General features: G+C 43.9%; 1 protein-coding gene across 1 annotated transcript in view; it reads left to right on the top strand.

Annotated features, from left to right (window-relative positions):
- Nhlrc2 (NHL repeat containing 2) overlaps positions 1–21,215 on the top strand; it is a 53,135-nt gene extending 31,920 nt beyond the window's left edge. The window contains exons 6-11 of the mRNA XM_059256253.1: positions 10,992–11,091; positions 14,991–15,222; positions 15,734–15,856; positions 16,939–17,130; positions 18,058–18,277; positions 20,810–21,215. Of these exons, the coding sequence (XP_059112236.1) occupies positions 10,992–11,091; positions 14,991–15,222; positions 15,734–15,856; positions 16,939–17,130; positions 18,058–18,277; positions 20,810–21,066 (1,124 nt within the window). The 3' untranslated portion in view covers positions 21,067–21,215. The remainder of the gene's footprint in view (positions 1–10,991; positions 11,092–14,990; positions 15,223–15,733; positions 15,857–16,938; positions 17,131–18,057; positions 18,278–20,809) is intronic.
- The last annotated feature ends 226 nt before the right edge of the window (positions 21,216–21,441 follow it).

The raw sequence follows: 21,441 nt of genomic DNA, 5'->3' as shown, positions 1-21,441 counted from the left end.
ATTTATATATAAGATTTAGTGATTTAGTTACTGGTGTTTGTATTTGCCACTTTTTATGTCTTCTGTATCAATTAGTAATTATCACAATGATGCTATGTTAGGTAGACTCATCACACCTAATCCCTTATTTGAGTCAACTTAGCCTGAGCCGACTTGAACTTGTCTCAGGCTGTGTCTTGAGTCTATATCTGGTTTGTGTGGTCTATATAGCATGTTTGGTTTGTTTGGGGTTTTTTTTGACAGAAGGGAAAAAAACCCAAGAGGATAAGCTACATCATATATATTGTAAAGACTGTGCTCATATTCTATCTACTTGCCTACTGTTACTAGAACAAAGCGTGGGAATTGAGACTTGGCATACATTAAGAGTGCTTGCTGCTTTTCTGGCGGACCTGTGTTTGGTTTTCAGCACTCATGTTGAGTAGTTCACAACCACCTATAACTCTAGCTCCAGGGCATCTAAAAGTAAATCAGAAACACAAGGCACACAAGTGAGTTCTAAGTCAGAAAACAGGGATGTATACTTTGCCACCACAAGACTGTCTTTGGAAAGGATGTAGATACAGAAATGTTCAACTTACATCATGTCTATCAGAATTTGCATTGCTTAAAATTACAGTGTACTTAAAATTACAGTGTACTTTACTAAGTTAGATTTACATAATGGCCAAGCAATATTTTAAGTTTTATCCTAAAAACTTTTCAGTTGTACTTTGTAGTGTTGTGTTGCTGATTGTTTATTTTGGTATTAAGAATATGCCCATTTTTGCGCTGTAAGAAAAATTGTAACTATTGACAGATATTCTGTTAGGTTCTAAGTCAAGTGATAATGCCATTTGAAACATGCATTTTTATTAACCCTAGTTTTCAAGTCCTGCTTTAGTTCAGCTCATAGTTCTGCATATAACTTAGTTCTGAAAACATCTTGTGGCGGTTTGAATGAGAATGGCTCCATAGGCTTACACTTGAGTGCCTGATCCCTTGTTGGTAGAACTGTTTGGGAAGGATGAGGAGGTGTGGCCTTGTTGGAGGAGGTGTCACTGGGGGGTGGGCTTTGAGGTTTTAAAAGCCCATGCTCTTCCCAGTTAGCGCTTTCTCTGCCTCCTGCTTATGGATCACATATAAGCTCTTAGCTACTACTGATCCAACACCATGCCTGCCTGCCTACTGTTGTGTACCTTGCTCTGATGGTCATGAATTTTAACCTTCCGAAACTGGACGCAAGCACCCAATAAACTATCTTTATATTACCTTGGTCATAGTGTCTCTTCACAGCAATAGAAAAGTAATGAAGACGTATCTTCACTCCAGAAAATGGACAAGAGAAGTAGTCTTGAATGCACTTAAGCATTTGCTAGCTCAGAAAGTGTGGTTTGAAAGCTGTCTGAAGGACCTCCCTGAGTGACCATGCTAGTTCATGAGTTATCTATGGACCAACTAATTGAGGTGTCTATATCAAGTCACTGCTGGGTAGGCTTTATAAAATGTCTATAAATTACTGGGTGACCCTGATTCTCATAAGACTTTCAGAGTGACATGTTACTCCCAAAACATTTAATAACTAAAGTTTTGAATTACTTTAAAGTCCTAACCTATGTTAATGTATAATTCTTTGGTAACTGGATCATAGGATTAGATGAATTGTTCTTACTAAATTACATACTTGCTTGATGTCACTTAAAATATATCCACAATAAACATAAGGTATTTATTTATATTTATATGTACATATTTATTTCATGTTATTTATTAGCTCAAAATACAGCCCCATGGGGGACTTTTTAATGTTCTAGTTTTTTACTTACAAATGACATCTGATTGTGTGCTGGAGAATTTTTGTCTTGATCTTTGTGATATGGATAGCTATACTGTTTTCCAAAGATCAGGTTGTTTATGTTGTTTCCAGATTGAATTTAAGCTCCAGAATGTTTTGACTGCCATTCCTGTTTGTGTTGTCGGATTGATCGCTAGGGAACTTAGAGACAAATTTACCCTCTGCAAAGGTGATGTCGTCATCTCACGTTGAGACACACCTTTCTTTTGTATCCTGATTGGTCTTTTTCTTACCTGTCTTAAGTTTCATCTCATTAAGATTGTTTCTTTGTAAACTCCAAGGATCATTTGTGAAACACAAGTAGATGAGAGTTAGTAGACTTCCTCTTGGCTGAATTGAGCGTAATTGTTGGGCTGGATCAGTGGTTCCTTTGTAGTACGAGACCCTTCATACAGCCCCTCATGTTGTGGGAATCCCAACCATAAGATTAATTTGTTGCTACTTCATAACTGTAATTTGGCTACTGTTAGGAATCTTAATGTAAATATCTGATATGCAGGATATCTGATATGTGACCCCAAAGGGGTCATGACCCAAATTGCTGATCTAGATAGACCTAAATAGACCCCCCCAAAAAAAATTATAATGATGAACCATAACACAATTACAAGTATTTTTATTTTAAGAAATATAAATGTGCATTTCAAAGTCAGTTTCTCCTTTTTGTTGTTAGTGGTGGTTTTTAAGACACAATTTCACCAGGAACTTATATGTAGCCCAGGCTACCTCAGCCTGTAGTGCTGTGTTTGTAGCTATATACCATCACACCCAGCTAGCCAGTCTCCTGATGTAAGAATAGAACTTTTTATTTAAGCAGCTCCTACTGGCCTTTCTTTCATCACCTCAGATAAATTGTTTTTATTTTCTCAAAGCATGGTGAGAATTTTTGAATACATGTAAATAAATAAATAAATATGAGGGCTGAAAAAATTACATTTTCCATGTATCAACCATTGACTTAGCTACTTGCCTTTGTTATGTCTGCTTTTAAAGGACTCTACTCAAACTACGAACAATCTTTGCGTCCCATTTCAGGAGTGTGTACACCTCTAAACTATAAGACCCTGGAACTGCCCGAGCAGATGTTACAGAAAAACTTGAAAGCCTCAGCAGCTCCCAAAAATGGTTCTTTAGCTCTTTCCTAATGTTTCAACAAATTTATAAAACTTTCTTATATTTTATCATAATTCATGAAAGTGTGTAGCTAGAGTTTTCCTGCCTGGCCCACAGTCAGGACAAATCTCTCTCACCTGCCAGTCCCACAGCCTCAGACCCGACCAAGTAAACACAGAGACTTATATTGGTTACAAACTGTATGGCCATGGCAGGCTTCTTGCTAACTGTTCTTACAGCTTAAATTAATCCATTTCCATTCATCTATACCTTGCCACATGGCTCGTGGCTTACCGGCATTTTCACATGCTGTTTGTCATCGTGGCGGCTGGCAGTGTCTCTCTGACTCAGCCTTCCACTTCCCAGCTTTATTCTCCTCCTTGTCCCGCCTACACTTCCTGCCTAGCCAATGGCCAATCAGTGTTTTATTTATTGACTAATTAGCAACGCATTTACCATACAGAACATCCCACAGCAAAAGTGGGAAGACAGAATTATCAGAAAGAAAACATGAAAAATGGGTTGCTTTGTAATGCCTTTAAATAGTAGGTTCTGTCTAGTGCACATCAGTGGAACACAGCTACTCAGCGTCATGGACAAGTATCAGGAGTCTGAGAAAGGAACCTCCATTGGGTTTTGTGTAGAAGTTAAGACACATGAAGCAATGGGAGATACACCCTCACAGATTGAAATTTAAAAAGAAGGGAATGAAAAGAACAATTCTACACTAAAGACTTCTAAGAAGAAGAGGGGGCACGTGATCATAGAGGGGTGCTTGGAGTCTTCAAATGATGCTCTTTCTCAGGTTTGCACTCGAATGTGCATATCGGATTTAGTTACTTAAACTTCCTATATTACATGTATTTCACTGTATGGTGTATCTAATTCAAAGTTAAACAGTAAAGAAAAAATAGGTAAGAAAAAAGATTGAAAAGTAATGAAGACAGATAATAGCTGTTTACTATAGACTTGACGAAGAATCTCAGCTAGTAAACAACATACCTCAAGGAGACATTAAGGAAATAGATTTTAAATGCCTGATTTTTCTAAATATATATGTAATTTGTAAATATGTGTATTTTAAATAGTGCCTGCACATTTGACCTAATTATACAATTGCTACAATAAAGTAAAAATAATTAACAAAGTGAATTTTACAAAAGTAAATTTCATCTTAGCACTTTAAATATGACCATAATTCTCTGTGATATTGACATCGGTGATGGACTCATCTGTTAGCAGCTGTTTTACTGTGTGTCAGTCCTCTCTTGATCCCACTGATGTCAGACAGTAGCCGTGAGGTGTTTTGTCTAGGGCTCAGAACTTGCCAGTGCAGAGCGCTTGGGACGGTCCCTGGTTTAGAATCACTTACAGAGAGGATACGGTGCTTGAGTTTCATCCACCGTCCTTGACTCTGTCAGCGTTTTCCCTAGATACAAACTCGGCTGTGTTGACATCATCACCGTTAATGGCTGGAATTCAGCATGAGTCTGCTCAGCTAATGGTCTGTAGACAAGCTGTATTTTGGCGTTTACATGCTTAAATATTTCACATGACATCCATTAATGTTCTGTAAAATACCAGTAAATATTTTCGTTTTAAATGTAATCCAGTGATGCAGGCGTGTTTAAAGGGATAAATTTTATGCATTGTGGCCAGTACACTTTTATTTTGAAAAACAATTGTATCTTTATATCTAAAATTTGACAGATTCTTTTTTATACAATAATCTTATTGAAAATTTTTTTTGTATGTAATATACTCTGATCATGCTTTCTCCTCTCCCAATTCCTCCTAGGTCCTCCCCATTGTCCCAGCTCCACCCCCTTTCTTTTTCTCTCTCTCTTTTAAAAAACAGGTAAACAAACAAAGCACAAGAAACCTACACCGCACGCACGCACACAGGCATGCACACACAAAGTCCCCACAAAATCAGAAACTGTAGTATATAAGCATAAGACCAGTAAGACTAAAAGGGAAAAAAAAAATCCTGAACAAAGCAAAATGAGACACAAAGGGTCTCCAAAAGCACCGTTGAGTTTGTTTTGTCTTGGTCATCTACTGCTAGGCGTGGGGCCCATCCTGAAGTGTGGTTTGTATACCCAGTGAGACTCCATTGAAAAAACTAATTTTTCTTTAGCAAGCACGCGTCCGTTACAGATCGCTTCCTGGTTGGAGTGGGAGTTCCACGTCCACCTCCCTGTCTCAGTGCTGGGCCCCATCTGTCTTAACTTTTAGGCCCTGTGCTCTCACTGTCTTCATCTGGACATCAGTTCTGTTGGGTCCGGAGGGCCCCGCCTCCTGGGAGTCATCTGCAGAGATCGCTGAGGCCTGAGGGAGGGTTTCACGAATTCGTCCCATTAGGACTTTGTGGACTCCAGCCCCTCAGGTCAGACGCCTCAGCATTCGGTCCCAGCGCCTGTGCACACCCCTTCTTTTCCTTTCCCGTCCCTTCTCCTTGTTTTGGTAGCTCCTCCTGATCTGTCTGAGGGTCACTAATTCTTTCCTTGCCGTGTCTGTTAGCTGATGGCCCTGTTTGAAGGAGTCTTCATTTCTCGGTCGTGACTTTAAAGAGGACCCGTTTCTGCTATGCTCTCGGTTCTGGGTTTGCTCTCTGCAGAAGCCTCGCATCCCTTGGGGATGCTGGCTCCCTCTTCTCAGTCCTTGGCAGATTAAGTCAGAGTCTCAGGACGACACTTGACAGTTGAGTTCATTGGTTTTGTGCCTCACAAATGGATGTTGTGGTCATCCACAGCCCCTCTTCCTCTCTTCTGCTGTCCTGTTTGTCTTCTCATCACTAACTACATGTCAGTAATCTTGAAAAGGACTATAACGGCTGTGATAAGCAGTGCTGATGTCATCGTGGGGAATTAAGTCAGTTTGGGCGGAAGCTGTGCTTGGCTGGGTTTTATCATTGCCAAGGTTACTGCTTGCACAGGAGCCTTCCAGTTCCTCTAGTTGGGCTGGGTGGATGGCTCTAGTGTGGAAAGTGGGGTCTGGATGGTGTCATTTTTACCCCCAGGGTTCTTTCTGTCACCCCAGTACACAGGAGCCACATGGTGCTGCTCTCTGTATACTTGGCTGTCCTCGGTGCTCCAGTCTTGGGAAGAGGAGTGCTCTGCTGCCCTTCCCCCATCTATGGCTCTACTGTGCAGAAGTCCTCCACATACAGAGCTTTCCCTAATGCCCTCCCCAGCTGTCATTGGTCTTTTCCTGTGCCCTGGGGTGACAATTTGCTCCTTTTCCTTGAGACTCAAGGCAGCTTTATAGGAGTCTTCAGAACTGTGGAAACAGCTCTGTTTACACTACAGATTTCATAGAGGCCAGCGGGGGGTGCTGCACACAGCAGCTTAAAATAAGGCAGAATTTTTCAAAGCTGGGCTTTGGATTTTTTTTACATTTCTGTTTTTGAGTTTATTCCTATTTTTAAACTATTTTAATAATCTCTGTTGATAATTATGTTTTACCTTTTAAAAAACTTTTTAGACATTAGAAGGAGTAATACTAGTTCTATATCCTGGAGTAGAAAATGGCAGGTACATCTGAGCATCTCATGCATGAAAATGGACCTAGATACAGTGACTAGAGTGTCCACGGGTCAGAGGTGAATGGAGGAAGGAGGGGAGGATCCAAGCCGGGCATCTGCGCCAACCTCACTGTTCGAACTTGTAAAGGAAGTGAGTGTGCAGGCCAAGAGCAGACGAGTTCCCACACTCCGGCAGGCACACTCTTACCTGGGCGTGTGTAGTAAAGGAAGTGAGTGTGCAGGCCAAGAGCAGACGAGTTCCCACACTCCGGCAGGCACACTCTTACCTGTGTGTGTGTAGTAAACCACCTGAGCTACACTGACATTTAGAGAACCAGACAGCAGAGGGAGGCCACATGGATCTTTCAGTCAGATGGGCACCAGCAGAGCTCTCCTCTGTGAAGACAGGCTCTAAAGACTCCTGAAGTTGACAGTGAAATTTGCCTGACTCACCCATCTAACAGTTCATCTCTCCTGTGTCACGGTTCTCTTTTCTTTTTGTTTGTTTGGAGTCAGGGTCTTGCATGTGTAGCACAGACTGGCCTGGAACTGGCTGTGTTTCCTAAACTCTGTGATTTTCCTGCCTCAGCTCCCTGAGTGCTGGGATCACAAGTGCGCTCCACATACCCAGCGAAAAAGACGGCTATTCTTAGGTGTGAACAGAGTGCCAAGTCAGTTTAGATGTAATTCTTGAGCCACCCTGATGGCGCCTTCAACTGATCAAATTTGTCATTTTAAATGAGGAGCCAACAATTTGCTAGTGAATTGTATGTGGCCTGTGAGAAAAGGTGTCAAGGAGGATGATAGCAGGGCTTACAACCCAAGAAACAAAATGGGGAGCCAGACTGTTCGTAGTGTCCCACAATGGTGACTCTGGTGAGGAGGGCACATGACCTCTTGGTAGGTGTATATTTGTGAGGTGTTTTCTGGCACCGTTACAAACATGCTCCGTCAGTCTGCAGAGAGTTCATTCTCTGATCGCATCCCTAACCTTGCTGAACTTACTTAGAATTCTAATCATTCCTTGGCAGTTTCTATATACAGTCATGTCACCTGCTGATACTTAGTTTCATTTATAATATTTGCATTTTTGCTTTGTTACACACGCTAGGCCTTCATATGATGTTATATAGAGGTAATGATAGGGTTTTTGTTGTTGTTTTTGGTTTTTTTTATCTCATTTCTGTTGGTAGGAATGTGTTCATAGTATTTCATCATTAAATATGATGTTTGCTATCAATTCTTAGGAAAATATTCTTTATCAAATTAAATAGATTATCTGTGGATCTTAGTTTGCTCAGAGTTTTTTATGACTAGAAACATTAAAAAGTATTGAAAGACTGTATTTTCATATGTAACTTGAGAATTCTCAACCCTGTGAGACCTAAGCCTAGCTCCATTGTAAATTATCTGAGAAAAATCAAAATGAAATCATAGATAGATAATCCAACTACATTTACATGTCTTTAAAATAGAAAAAGTAGTAGAAAAAATTTATAATAAAATAAGGATTCATTCTGTGAATATTCTGGCATGACCTTGGTTACCATACAACGTAAAATCTGTCTCATGTGCAAATCTGATTTTAGAGAGATATCACTCCCTTCAGTGTGGTGATCTTGAAGGATATTGGCACAGGTTTGCATTTATAGCAAGCTTCTTTGATTAGAGACAAATCATTAGCAGTGTTAGGAAACCTCAACCATCATTAGGATGACTTCAGGGTTGTTGATGTACTGGAAAATGAGAATATTTTCTGCTGTTGTCCGGGGAAAGGTTACTTACTCAGTAGGTATTTGCTGAGCGTCTAGTATGGGAAGGCACTGTGTTAGTTGTTGGCCACGAAGCTGAATAAAACAATGCTGCTGCTGCTGCTGCCTTCTTAGAAGTCCTGAGTGGAGGAGAGCAGTAAGCAGGCAAACGTAGCATGTAGGATGGTGACAAGCGCCACACAGAACTGTGAGGCAAGGTGACAGGGCACCGAGCTGTGTGTGTGTGTGTGTGTGTGTGTGTGTGTGTGTGTGTGTGTGTGTCTTCATGCGTAGGGGAGGGAAGCAAGAAAAAAGTCAGAGTGGGGTTCCACTGAGGGGCTGAGGGTAAGAGTCCTAGAAGGAAAGAGGAGCATAGTTGGTGTAGGAGATGAAAGCCAGGATGTTGTCTAGTACCCAACTTCAGACTGTAATTATCTACGGCTCTTTGTGTGTTGGTCTAGGGTATTACTGGATAAATACAGGCTTTGGAATGTCATGAGTGGGAAACATCCCCCATTATGTAAAAGTATTACTCATTTATGCCTTTTGTTTATATTACTTACTGAAGCTTTTGTTTTATTTTGTTGTTCATTTCCTTAGTTAATAATACTATTATCTAATCATGAGCATGAACTCATTCTCATTGTTTGATATGACAAGTTTATAGTCTTAGATTTGTGACGGCTTTAACACAGCGAGCAATTGTAAACTGAGTGCACTGCTGGGTATCATCTGTTGTGGTACAGTGGTAGTCAGTGCTTACTAGCGCATTAACAAACTTACGTGGGGGACACTGTGTCACACTCTTTACCCTCGGTGCCGTCGCTCTAGGGCTTCTGAGTTTGTAGATGCCTTTGTGCTGGCCTGATGTAACGTGCGATAAAGGTGAGATCCAGATTCATGAAGTGGTGACCACGGCTGACATTTGAGTAGTGTTGCCTAGAAGCCCTTTTTGTCTGAGTGTCATTCCGTCTGAAATAGTGGAACATTTTATTAGCTTAGATGACGTTGTCATTTTGGTAGACCCAGAGAGTAGCCCTAGAGTAACTGAAGGAGCAGTGCGGTGTATTAAAAGTTCATGGGCAGCTCTTTTGATCTGGTGTATTAAAATGGTAAAGCCGAGATTGAGTCCCTGTCACCCACGGACAGCAGTGACCCTCTGGTACAGTTGTGTCTGCAGACATGACTGTGTAGGAAGGAGGTAAACCGAGATACTTTCTACTGTGTAGCCGCCAAGAACAGAGAGGGCATCAGCACGTCATGGCTGGGGCACAGCGTTGTCTCTTGCCCTGGCCTTTGCGAGCTGGTGCCCTGGCATGCTGACTTCTCTGTTCTTAGTGCTCATCTGGAGTTAGGCTTTCTAACAGTGCTCAGCTCAGGGGCCTTTCAGAAAACTAGAGTGAGCTTTTGGGAAGCACTTGGCTCTATGGCATCTGTAATTACTTGAGAGACATCATTCTGGGTTGTCTTTGTTGTTACTAAACTGAAAGACACTTAAAAATGATTACTAATTAAGGAAAAAGTACCCTTCTCATCACAAAATACTTGAAGTTAGAGAGATTACAAATAAAATAACTTTTATAATGTCTTACCAGACTACTTTAGTTAAAATGTCTCGGTTACTTCAGGATACCTTCTAGTTAAATTAAATAAGGTAACACAATTAATCTGAGAAATAGAGCTTTGTTCCCTTATAATAAGTGTAACATCATTCAGTGTCTAAAAATAGAACAGTAAAATTAGTGGTGGTAAACAGCTGTATTATAAAATATCGTACTCTTGGTCTGATAAACCAGGGCTGAGGTGGCTCAGTTGGTAAAGGGCTTGCCATGCAGCGTGAGGATCTGAATTCAATCTTCAGCACCACGTAAAAGCCCGGCCACAGGGCCATGGGCGTGTGGCCCAGCACTGGGGGCTGAGACAGGAAGATCCTTAGGGGGGCTTTCTAGTAGCCAGCCAGTCGAGCCAAATCAGTGAGGGTCTAGGGAGACCCTGTCTACTAAGTAAAGTAGAGCATGATTGAAGAAGATACTGAACATCACCCTCTAGCCTCCATGTACACATGTGCACATTCCCATACCTTTCATAACCAGCTAGACAAATGGATTTATAAATGACTGTTCTGTGTGTCTGAATTGCAAATCTCCTATCATGGTAATAAAAAGACATAACTCCTTAAACTTCTGCTTATTGTTATTTTAACACAGGGTCTCCACTTTGTAAACCAGGCTTGCCTGGAACTTTCTATGTAGTCTGACAGGCTTCCCAATTGAGCCTTTCCTGCCTCTGCCTCCCAGTCTCTGGGGCTGCAGGCTTGTGCCACCTCTGAAAAGCATCATTTCTTTCATAGAAATTGCCCGAATTTTCCTGGAGGATGTCAGCCTATTTTTTGTGTCACATAATTTTTTTTAAATCAGTGTTTAGAAACATTGTTTCCAGAGATGCAGATTGACATATTGCTATTAAGAATGTGTGGATTTGGTTTAAGGGAGTGGAAATGCTAATGGCTTCAATTTTATCATTACACTTTGTAAACATGTATCGAATTATCAGTCTGTACTGCATTAATTAAAAAAAATATGACGACTTTGAGTTCTCATGAAATTGTTGCAGGTGAAAGGATTCTGAAGACCAGATCTCTCACTAAGGATCATTTTCCAGAACAGCTGATTTATAAAACTAGTATCATCCACTGAATTTCAATTTCTGAATTAAATGTCATGTTAACCAGATGTGTCTATAATACATGTAACTTATTTTTATAAAGGTTCAGAGGTCCAAAGAAATGACATCCTGTGGATAGCCATGGCCGGGACTCATCAGATATGGGCACTCCTCCTGGACTCCGGCACACTGCCAAAGAAAAGGTATGTGGCTATTCCTCCTCGGGTTCCCTTCCCCAGTCACTGTCCTCCTAACACCTGCTGTACCTGCCCGGATGTGCTGGGCACACACCATAGAAAAGCCTGGAGCAGGGTTCCTCCTCACTTGTTTCGATTCACTGGGCACTGGTCCCCAGGCTGAGGAAGCAGCTGCTGTCGGGGCTCTGCCAGCCCTTCTGCAGAGGAGGAGGAGGAGGGGGAGGAGGGGGAGGGGGAGGGGGAGGGGGAGGGGAGGCGGAGGAGGTGAGTCACTAGCTGGCTCTCAGAGCTGCTGCTCAGAAATGACATACATCACTTGGACTTGTATTTCATCAGCCACAGTGAAGGCTTGTGGCTGCATCTAGTTTCTAAGAGCCTGGGGGAGCCATTCTTCTGAGCCTCTGCAGGAGAACTAGAAATGTTAGGTGGGGCTTTAATTCTTTGCAACATAAACGTAGTGCAGGTGTCTGTAGTCACTCCTTCAGGTGGGTGAGTGCTGCATGGCCGAGTGGCTGCACTCAGGTGTGTTCTGGCCTGAAGTGGAATCCCAGCTGCTACGTACTGTGTAAGCCTAGGAGAGCCCTTCGGCTCTCCGTCATGTCCCTCGCTGTGTGTCGGGTCACCTCGTGGGCTTGCCGTGTGAAGAGGCTGGCATAGCATTGGCACGTACAGTCAGCACAGGTCTGTGCTGCCGCTGCTGGGCATGTGAGGATGGGGCAGCACTGTCTGCCGCGTCCCTCCTTCTCCCTCTTCTCTCTCAGCCTCGGGCAGAGCCGGCCACACTCTCCTCTGTGGCTTCACTGTGTGCCTTCTCTCTCGCCTCTCTCTTGGCTTGGGTCATGCCTGTTTGTAACTATTTCTTCTTACTAGACTACCTCTTAAAGAAAGGAGCCTTGTCCCGTTATTATTGTGTCCTCTGTGCCTAGTACTGTATCTGGGACATAACAGCTCAGTAAAAGCTTATAGAATAAGCAAATGGATGAAAGTCTGTCCTGGGGAGGTTTCTATTGCTGTGATAAACACCATGACCAAAGGCAGCATGGGAAGAAGAGTTTATTTTGGCGTATAGGTTATAGTCCTTTGTGGAGGAGCCTGAGGAAGGAGCGCAGCAGAGGCTCTGAGGAGACGCTGCTTACTGGCTTACCCCGTTTGCTCTCTTACACCCCACCCACAGTGGGCTGGGCCCTCTCATGTCGGCCATCAGTCAAGAAAATGACCCACAGCTTTGGCCACAGGTCAGTCTGATGGAAGAGTTTTCTCAGTTGAAATTCCTTCCTCTCAAATGACTCCAGCTGTGTCAAGCTGACAAAAAACCTGACCAGACAGAATCATAGACCATAAAGTTGTTATATAACCATGAAAGTAGGGCTAGCCGTCACAGTGCTGTGTCTGCTTGTTTGTGATAGGGCTTCTCTGTCCTGGAACTCGCTCTGTAGACCAGGCTGGTCTTCGACTCACACATCTGTCTGCCTCTGCCTCCCGAGTGCTGGGATTAATTTGCCATACAGCTGGGCTCATTGCAGCTATCTTTATCAGTAGAAAGGGACAACTGTCTAGCAAATCAAGATCTCAGATGTCCTAGGTGGGTGTGGAACACAGTTGTGTAATGTTTATGACAAGCACATGTCTAAAACAATGGTTCTCAACTTGTGGGCCGCAACCCCTTTGGGTCTAATGACCCTTTCCCAGAGGTCGCCTAAGACCGTTGGAAAACACAGATATTTACACTGTGATTCACACCAGCAACAAAATTAAGTTCTGAAGTAACAATGGAAATAATTTTGTGGTTGGGGTCACCACACCATGAGGAACTGTATTAAAGGGTAGAAGCGTTAGGAAGGTTGAGAACCACTGCTCTGAAACATTTGTTAAATATACTTTTACTAGGCACTTTACTCTGGTAAAGATAAAATGAAGTCATGCCCAGCCCCAGAAGAATTAGATCAGTAAACAATGAAAAATATAGAAATCGTGTGTCATTAGAACCTCGGAAGTAGTCCTTCACGCTGAGCGTTTTCTCGACAGGATTTGAAGTGTCATGGAGGACTTCTGTAGTGGAGGTCTTTCAAGTACATCAGGTCATGTCACACCTTGAGTCCTTCTAAGAGATTGAACATCCCAAAAGCTGATATAGGAAGTTTTAAGCTAGAAGGTGACATAGTTAGATCTGTATTCTTTACAGAACTCTTCTGGCATTCAGAGTGGAGCAAGATACGATTGAGAAGCCTAGAGCTGTCATCCAGGCAAGAGACGATAGTGGCGTGAACCGTAAGGTTACCAGTGGTACATGAGGTGTAATTGTAACAGCAGCCAGACTATGCTGTCAGGGCTGCCTACGTCTCCTCGTAAGAAGGGTTGTCACTGTTACAGGAAAACGGTTCCTCAAGTTACATTGATCTGCATCTTAGTTTTGTGTAGCAGGAATCTTAAAAAGTTCTTATTAGTAAAATCAAACCTGAGGCCAGTTATTGGGGTGAATGCTGGAAGATCAGAGAAGCAGAACATGCCACAGTTACCTCACCTTGCCAGTTCCTCAGCTGATCCTGTTTCCTCAGACTGGAAGTCTCTGAGTCCTCATCCAAATGAATCTCAGCTGAACTGATTCTCGAAAGCCTGAATGCTTAACCAGCCAAATCCTTCTAGTTCCTGGTCTTCACACCTTATATACCTTTTTGCTTTCTGCCATCACTCCCTGGGATTAAAGGCGTGAGTCACCATGCCTGGCTGTTTCCAGTGTGGCCTTGAACTCACAGAGATCCAGAGGGAGTTCTACCTCTGGAGTGCTAGGATTAAAGGTGTGAGTGCCACCATTTTCTAGCCTCTGTATCTAGTGGCTGTTCTGTTCTTTGACCCCAGATAAGTTTATTAGGGTGCACAATATTTTGGGGAACACAATACCACCACATACAAAGTCACTACAGAGATGGTGTCTAATACAGAGTTGCAGGTAGTAGTGACCCCTGTGCTTCAGGGTCACGGTTTGCCCACGTTCATTATCACAGGACTCTTTATGTGTATATTCCTCCCTTGCAGTGCAAGGTGTGCGTGTATTTCTTTGGCCTCCTAGTTTGTGTGGGTTCCTTGAATAATCATTCAGTCTGTGTCGCTGCCCTCCATCCCCTGCTTCTGCCTGCTTTAGCATTGAGAAGTACCGTCCAGAGTCCGGTCACATTGGACTTCTGGGTGATGTGCCATATGTGGAGATAGAGTACACATAGTCTCCCACGCCGCACTTGAAGTCAGCTTCCTCTTTCTCACAGTACCATGTCTCTATAATCCTTTTGGCATAAATTTAGAAATCGAGGTGTAAACTCTCTACATTACAAAAGGAGTCATTACAGTGTTTCTTTTCTCTGCAGCCGCAGCTGTTACAGCTGTGTGCCACCGCGCCCTGGGCTGCAGTACTTTAAGTAGACGTTGTCCAGTGTCTAGAAGAAATGGCTTTGTACAGTCGATCGTTTGTCATTTTCTGAAAATGGTCATGCTCAACCTGGCTTTCTTAAAACTATTCTCTGCTTTAGAGAAGACACAGACGTTTTTTAAAGAAAATTAAAACTTCAAACTATCAAAAACTAGACAGTCTCTATTAATAAATTCCCTTCTAGAACCTGATATTGTATGAAACTAAGAAGTTAAAGGAGAGTAAAATGAGAGTCAGTCATCTCATTATTATTCGTGTTGTTGAACCAGGGATTTCTCAGCCTGCTGTTTGAGCGTGGCTTCAGTAGTTAGTGTACTAAGAGAAGGGAGGCAGCCCCGGGACGGCTCCCCGAGAATGACAGGACAGATGCAGTGGTGCACAGGCCGCCGTCGCTCGCTCTGGGGTCTGGTGAACTGTGCTGTCGCCATCGCTTTGGTCATTTCCGTCCCTTTAGTAACTGGGTCCCACCTGTGCTTGTCTCTAGTGAGCTCAAAAAAGGAACCTGCCTTCGCTTTGCTGGGAGTGGAAATGAAGAGAATCGAAACAATGCATATCCTCACAAGGCGGGTTTTGCCCAACCTTCAGGTCTCTCTCTAGCCTCCGAAGATCCCTGGAGCTGCCTCTTTGTAGCAGATAGCGAGAGCAGCACAGTGAGAACTGTCTCACTCAAAGATGGAGCAGTGAAGCACCTTGTCGGAGGAGAACGCGACCCCATGGTAAAGAAGTCACTGTGTGCAGTCTCCTGGATAGCGAGTCATTCGTGACATTCAGGAGGTTCATTCTTGGCCTGTCTGTGATAGAATGCAGTCCAGCCAGAGCCAGTGTGACTGTAAGAAACACAAGGAGAGCCCTCTAAGAAGAGGGAGCTGACCCTGCTTGATTACACATAATTGTTGAGGCTTCCTTTGAGAGAAGATAAGTAGCTGCTGATAGAAGAGAGAGATTGCATTGGGTGTGTAGCGGTGGATTGGAAAGAGCACTAACTAGCAGACTTGGCCTGTTCCTGACCAGATGTTGGCCAGCTGTGAGTGACACAGCAAGTACAGGTAGTGCCTGCCGCTCCTGCTGGGGCTCTCCAGTCTGCACCACATGCCCAGCTCTGCCGTGAAAACCAGAGCTCCCCATTAGCTTTAGTGACACGATGACCTTAGTTTTCACTTTATCTAACAAAACACTGAACGTTTTTAATAACTGCTGTTTCTTTCTCTTTAAAAAATAAAATAAAAGAATTTATTTGCTTTTGGTGATATTGATGGAGTAGGCATCAATGCGAAGCTTCAGCATCCACTTGGGGTGGCGTGGGACGAGAAGAGGAATCTGCTCTATGTCGCAGACTCTTATAATCACAAGGTGAGTCTTGACTAAAGACACAGTCCCTTGCTTTTGACCCATGTGCCTCCTACCTGTGCCCCTCTAAAATACAGAGAGCCACTGGAGTCCTCAGCCTGTGCAGCTTCTCCTGGGTCTTTCTTGCCAGAGCCTTATGATATCTGAACTGAGGACAATGCTAAGCTAATTCCTGTGGCTTTGATGTAAATGTATGAATTGTGACCCATCAAAGCTGCTCAGTAACAAGTTAGGAAATAAGGAGACACATTAGGGGAAAGTGTGAGCCAGCTGGTGCAGTTTCATTTTGTTGCCATGGTAAAACTGACCAAAGGCAGCTTAGAAGGGGAGATTTATCCGGCTCACATTCCTGGTTAAGTCCATCATGGAGGGAAGTCAGGGCAGGAATTGAAGGCAGGCCTGCTAGCTGGCTCAGCTGGCTTTCTTATATCACCCAGGATCACCCGATCAGGGATTGGTGCTACCCACAGTGGGACGAGCCTCCCCACATTAATTAACAAGACAGTCCCCTCACAGGCATGCCCACTGGCCATCTGATCTGGGCAGTTCCTCAGGGGAGGCTCCCTTTTCTGTTGACACTGAATTGTGTCAGGTTGACAGCTAACTGGCAGATGAAGATTTTTGAAGTGTTAAATGGTTACAGTGGCCATGAGCAAATAAACCCATCTTCAGCACCATTTCCTCTTCCATGCGGGTGTTCCCATTCTCACTGCAGAGTTCTGGGCCATGTGATAAGCAACCATAAACTTGACCATCACTGGTGGGCCTTCCATTTGACAAAGTAGCAATCCTCAGACAGTGTTCTCAGGAGAGTCAGTTAACTGTGTGGATTCCAGAAAACAATCCTGGGAATTAACAAGAAAATAGGCTATAACTAAGATGTTAGGAAGGTTTTACTCAGGACGACATATTTCCCTTTGATGACATAATTTGAATGCTGTAATTTTTAGGAAAATAGAGAAATGTCTACTGTCGTGAGATTTGTTTATTGAGAGTGCTGGTGGCAGTTGGGAGTCCTCTGGTCTCCCTGGCACTGCTGTAAACAGGGCTGACTGCAGGGGAAATGTTTGTTCTTTTTCCTTTAGATTAAAGTTGTGGACCCAAAAACAAAAGTCTGCACAACGCTAGCAGGCACCGGAGATGTGAACAGTGCAGAGTCGGCTTTTAACGAGCCTGGAGGCTTGTGTGTCGGGGACAGCGGTCGGCTGCTGTATGTAGCAGACACTAATAATCACCAGATTAAAGTGGTGGATCTAGAAGCAAGGACAGTGTCTGTGGTGAGTTATTTTACGACAGCTTAGAGGATGTGGGGTTGAGGGTGGGACTGAGCTCTAAAGCACTGGCCTGGCGGTCTCTGCTGCACATTTGGCACATGGAGAGCGGGAGTCGGAAATGGATGTCCCTGTTGTGTTCTGGGACAGCCTGGCCAGAGACTTGCTCTAAAGGTATCCTGTTAGTCTTAAAATATAAGTTTCCATCTGTTCTGAGCATTTGAGGAAGACGCTGGAATTGGAGAGAATTGGATGAACCTTTAATAAAATAGAGGCCTCAGGTCTGTTTTTAAATGTTTTTAAATGCGTAGAAGTCATGGCACACGTTGTATTTATGTGCCGTGTGGACTCGTTTTATCTGGTGATCCTTAGGTTATTGCTGTCTTTCTGAATCCTGTGGTGAATCCATTACCAAGTCATCTTCTGGGGGAACCTCTAGAAGTCACAGCTCCCAAACTCTGAAAATGAGATAGACTAGGGAAAACTTAACCAATTTCAAATCCATTTTCAAAGAGAAATGTTTGTTGTTCATTGCTTTTTAATGTATCCTATTTACCTGGGGGTTGGGGAGGCAGCCTTTTATTTTTAAGAGTTTTATTTTTAAATAAAAACTACAGATTGGCATCAAAAGTATCATCTAGATTTCTCTTGGCAGCAAAGGTCATGAGCGTGTATCATACTCACTGTCCTTAAATTTGTAAGTGGTGCTTTAATTTCCTGCCATTTGTAAGCCATGGGACAGTTGGTTACATTCTGTGTCCTTACTGGTGATCTGGCTACTGAGGCGGACAGTTCCTCTGTACTCTGGGAAACATCCTCTAGTGGCAGCTGATGTCACTGATGGAGAACCTGCCCCTGTCTAAGGCTAGGCTCTCTCAATTTGGTCTAAAAGTTCTTCTGCTTTAATAACTCGTCCGTCGTCTGGTCCTCTAGCTCCCGGTCTACAAGCCTACCAGTGCCGTGGTAGACGGCCCCTTCCCTGCAGAGAAGCAGAAGACAGTACCCAAGGTGCCCAAGTCTGCCCCCCACATTCAGCTCGCCCCTGTGACTGTGTGTCCTGGCCAGACGCTGCAGCTCAAGCTCAAGCTAGACCTTCCGCCAGGAGCGAAGCTGACGGAAGGCGTCTCCAGCTGCTGGTTCCTCACCGCTGAAGGTATGAGCCGAGCTCTGCACACAGAGAAGAAATTCCTAGGCTTTGAGATGATGGCTTGTTACATATTTTACTATGTGTTTGGGCAAGATTTGAGGGAAATTGTGGGGAAAACGTGAGTCTGGCTATATCCCCACTTAGCTATTTCTTTCTTGGCCTTGGCCATTCCACTGCCCTCATTAAGACGGTGTGGCCCTCGAGAGCCTGCCATCTCTGAGCCCCGGCTCTGGGAAGTAGATTTGTCTGCATGCTGCCCTGTTCTGCTGCCTTCTTCTTGTCCCCAAAAGAACCACTGAAACTCTCATCTGCAGTCCCAGCACTCAGGAGACTGAGGCAGGAGGACTGCAAGTTTGAGGTTAGCCTGAGCTACATAGTGATTTCCAGGCCATCTGGGCTACGGAATGTCAAAAAACCAAAAATTGAATAAGAAAGAAATTGAAAGTCTGCTGAGGAGAAGTAAAGTGGCGCTTCCTTATTTCTTATCTTTTCCTGTGGCAGCTCTTCCTTCTCTCCTGAGGAGACGGTGTCATGCCTGTTGTTGTTAGTGCTATCCCCCGTTAGAGCTGTTGTGCCACAGTGGACAGCGGGTCTAAACTGCAGTCCTGGGTCCAGAGCTCACTCTCAGAGCAGGACTTGTCGTGGGTGACCTTCCTCTGCCCTAGTCTCCCACGCTCTTTCACACGTTCTCACCAGTCCCCACTTCCTTAGTTCCTTCTCTCCCACACCCTCTCACACACTTCCTGTTGTGTGTGTGTGTCACCCCAGTCCTGGTCTCGTGCCTGCTCACCTTCATACACTCAGGCAGAAACTGCTGGTCTGCAGCTCTCGGTGTGGTGTCCAGGCCAAGGGGACTGCGGGTGGACTGCTGGTCACAGTCTGGACTGGCCCTGAGGAGACTCCCTGAGCCTGAGCAAACCACCTCCTCTGATCCCACAAGGAAGAAAGCTGCTGGACTTTGGGCCTAGCATTGGGGACAGACTGCAAACCTTGGGCACGCCACAGCCCCTCTCTGAGCTCCAGGAGGGCCTAGGGAGGGTTAGCTACTCTGCCTGTGTCTATAACATAACAAAGCAGCCCTGTAATTGGGGATCACAGATCATATATTTAATTTCTCTGCGTAATTAGAGACCAGTATTTTTTTTAAGTAAGATATTAACAATTAACCTTTTTTGTTTTGTTTTTGTTGTTTTGTTTTGGCTCTTCAAGAGGGGGTTTCTCTGTATAGCTCTGGCCATCCTGGAACTTGCTCTGTAGACCAGGCTGGCCTCAAACTTAGAGATTTGCCTGCTTCTGCCTCCCAAGTGCTGAGATTAAAGGTATGTGCCACCATGGCATGGCGACAATTAACCTTTTTAATGCTGCATCTTAAACATCCAGATCATTGAATTCTGAGTCGTTGTCCTATAAAGGGAAAGCGTCAGATACTTAGATATTTCCTTCTTTGTCTAAAATATTGGCTTCTTTTTACTATATAGGGAAATAAGCTTGTAGGCAAGAATCCTAGTAATTCAAAGATTCTGAAAGTATAGAGCCCATGTCTTCATGTAGGGGTAGAAGATACTTTCTCTTTGGGGCTGGTTCTTTGGAAATAGTTAAAATAGCTAGAATATGTAAATGTTTTAAAGAACTACAAACATCTCATTTTGTCTTAAGTCATAAATGTGATATATATGAAAATATACAAAGAAATAGCTGGCATCTTATTTCTAGACTTGAATATTAAAATAGTTTATTACTGCCTTGTCTGGATTTACAAGTCACTACAGAGTTGTGTACACGTTTGTATTCTCTGCAGTTTATTCTGTAGTTTTCAGACTGTGTCACTGGAGACTTTTCCCTTGGGTGAGAATGATCTGCTATCCCACCGTCCCCTTTAGTCAACAGTAGACGCACTTTGCGCTGGTGTGGCGGATCCAAAGAGCCGTAGATGCAGTTCTCAGCTTCACCTCTGTAGAGATCACTTTGTGGTTTGTTTTGTAGCTTTCACAGAAGGGAAGAGCTGCACTAATGAAATCCAGTGACCATCAGGCTGGGCCATTATGTCTCACCCCTGCATGTCATTTCCACAGAGCGCATGCCTGGCACTCACGGGCTCGCAGTAATTACCTGCAGATTAAGAGTCCTTTCTTAGACTTTTTTAGTTTCCTACTTGTATCTTTTCAAATGGATGTATGTGTATATTATGTGTGTGAGTGTGTCCACATGGTGTGAGTACACATATATGTAGGTGTGTGCATGTGGTTAATTCCATGTGTCCTCTTTGACCTCTCTCTACCTAAAATGTTGAGGAAGGGTCTGTCACTAAGCCCAAGCTCACTGTCTTAATAGTCTGACTGGCCAGCTTGTTTCGGGGATGCCCTGTCCCCACCCCCTGTCCTCTGGGATTACAGATGGGTGTCATGTCCACCCAGCATTTAGGTGAGTTCTAGGGTCTGAACTCTGGTTCTCACACTTGTGTGGCCCGTGCTGTGCCCGTGCTGTGCCCAGCCTCTTCTATTTCCTACAGACTTCATAATGCTCTCTCCTGTTTTCTAGGCAGTGAGTGGCTTCTTGAGGAGCAGATCCCATCTGGAGACATAGAGAGCATTTCCAATCAACCAACGATCGCGCTGCGGATCCCCACAGAGTGCGTGTCCCTCGAAGCTGTGGTTTCTGTCAGCGCGTTCCTCTACTACTGCAGAGCGGACAGCAGCGCTTGCATGATGCAGGGCGTCTTGTTCAGGCAGCCTCTGCACATAGCCGATGCCCAGCCTGGCTGTGTAGCTGCTGTAGAGCTCACACATGTATTCTAGAGAGCAGCCAGGAGCCCCCACCACAGCCCCCATCCATCCTCTACCTGTCCTTCGGGGAAATGTCCTGAGCATTCTAGAAACCCATTGCTCAGTTGTAACAACTGATACCGAAATAAAGTTGTTCTCCTTATTAACATTTTCATTCTAAACACATTTCTTCATTTTAGCTGTGTACTAGACAGGTCATTGACCATCATTTGAGCCACGGTAGTGTAAGCTATGCTGCTGTTTGGCACAAGGCTGCAGTCCGTGCCCTATCAGAGACTATTGTAATTTGCAGTCAATACTAATAATACCAGGTGTTTTAAATAACCACTTCTGCCTTTATCAGTAGCAGTCAGCCCACTTCGTGTGTAAATTTCCTAGTGACTGGAC

Source organism: Peromyscus eremicus, chromosome 1, assembly GCF_949786415.1.
Source record: "Peromyscus eremicus chromosome 1, PerEre_H2_v1, whole genome shotgun sequence".
NCBI classification, from domain to species: domain Eukaryota; kingdom Metazoa; phylum Chordata; class Mammalia; order Rodentia; family Cricetidae; genus Peromyscus; species Peromyscus eremicus.
The sequence above is the reverse complement of the archived record's forward strand: the minus strand, read 5'-3'. Positions and strand labels throughout refer to the sequence as shown.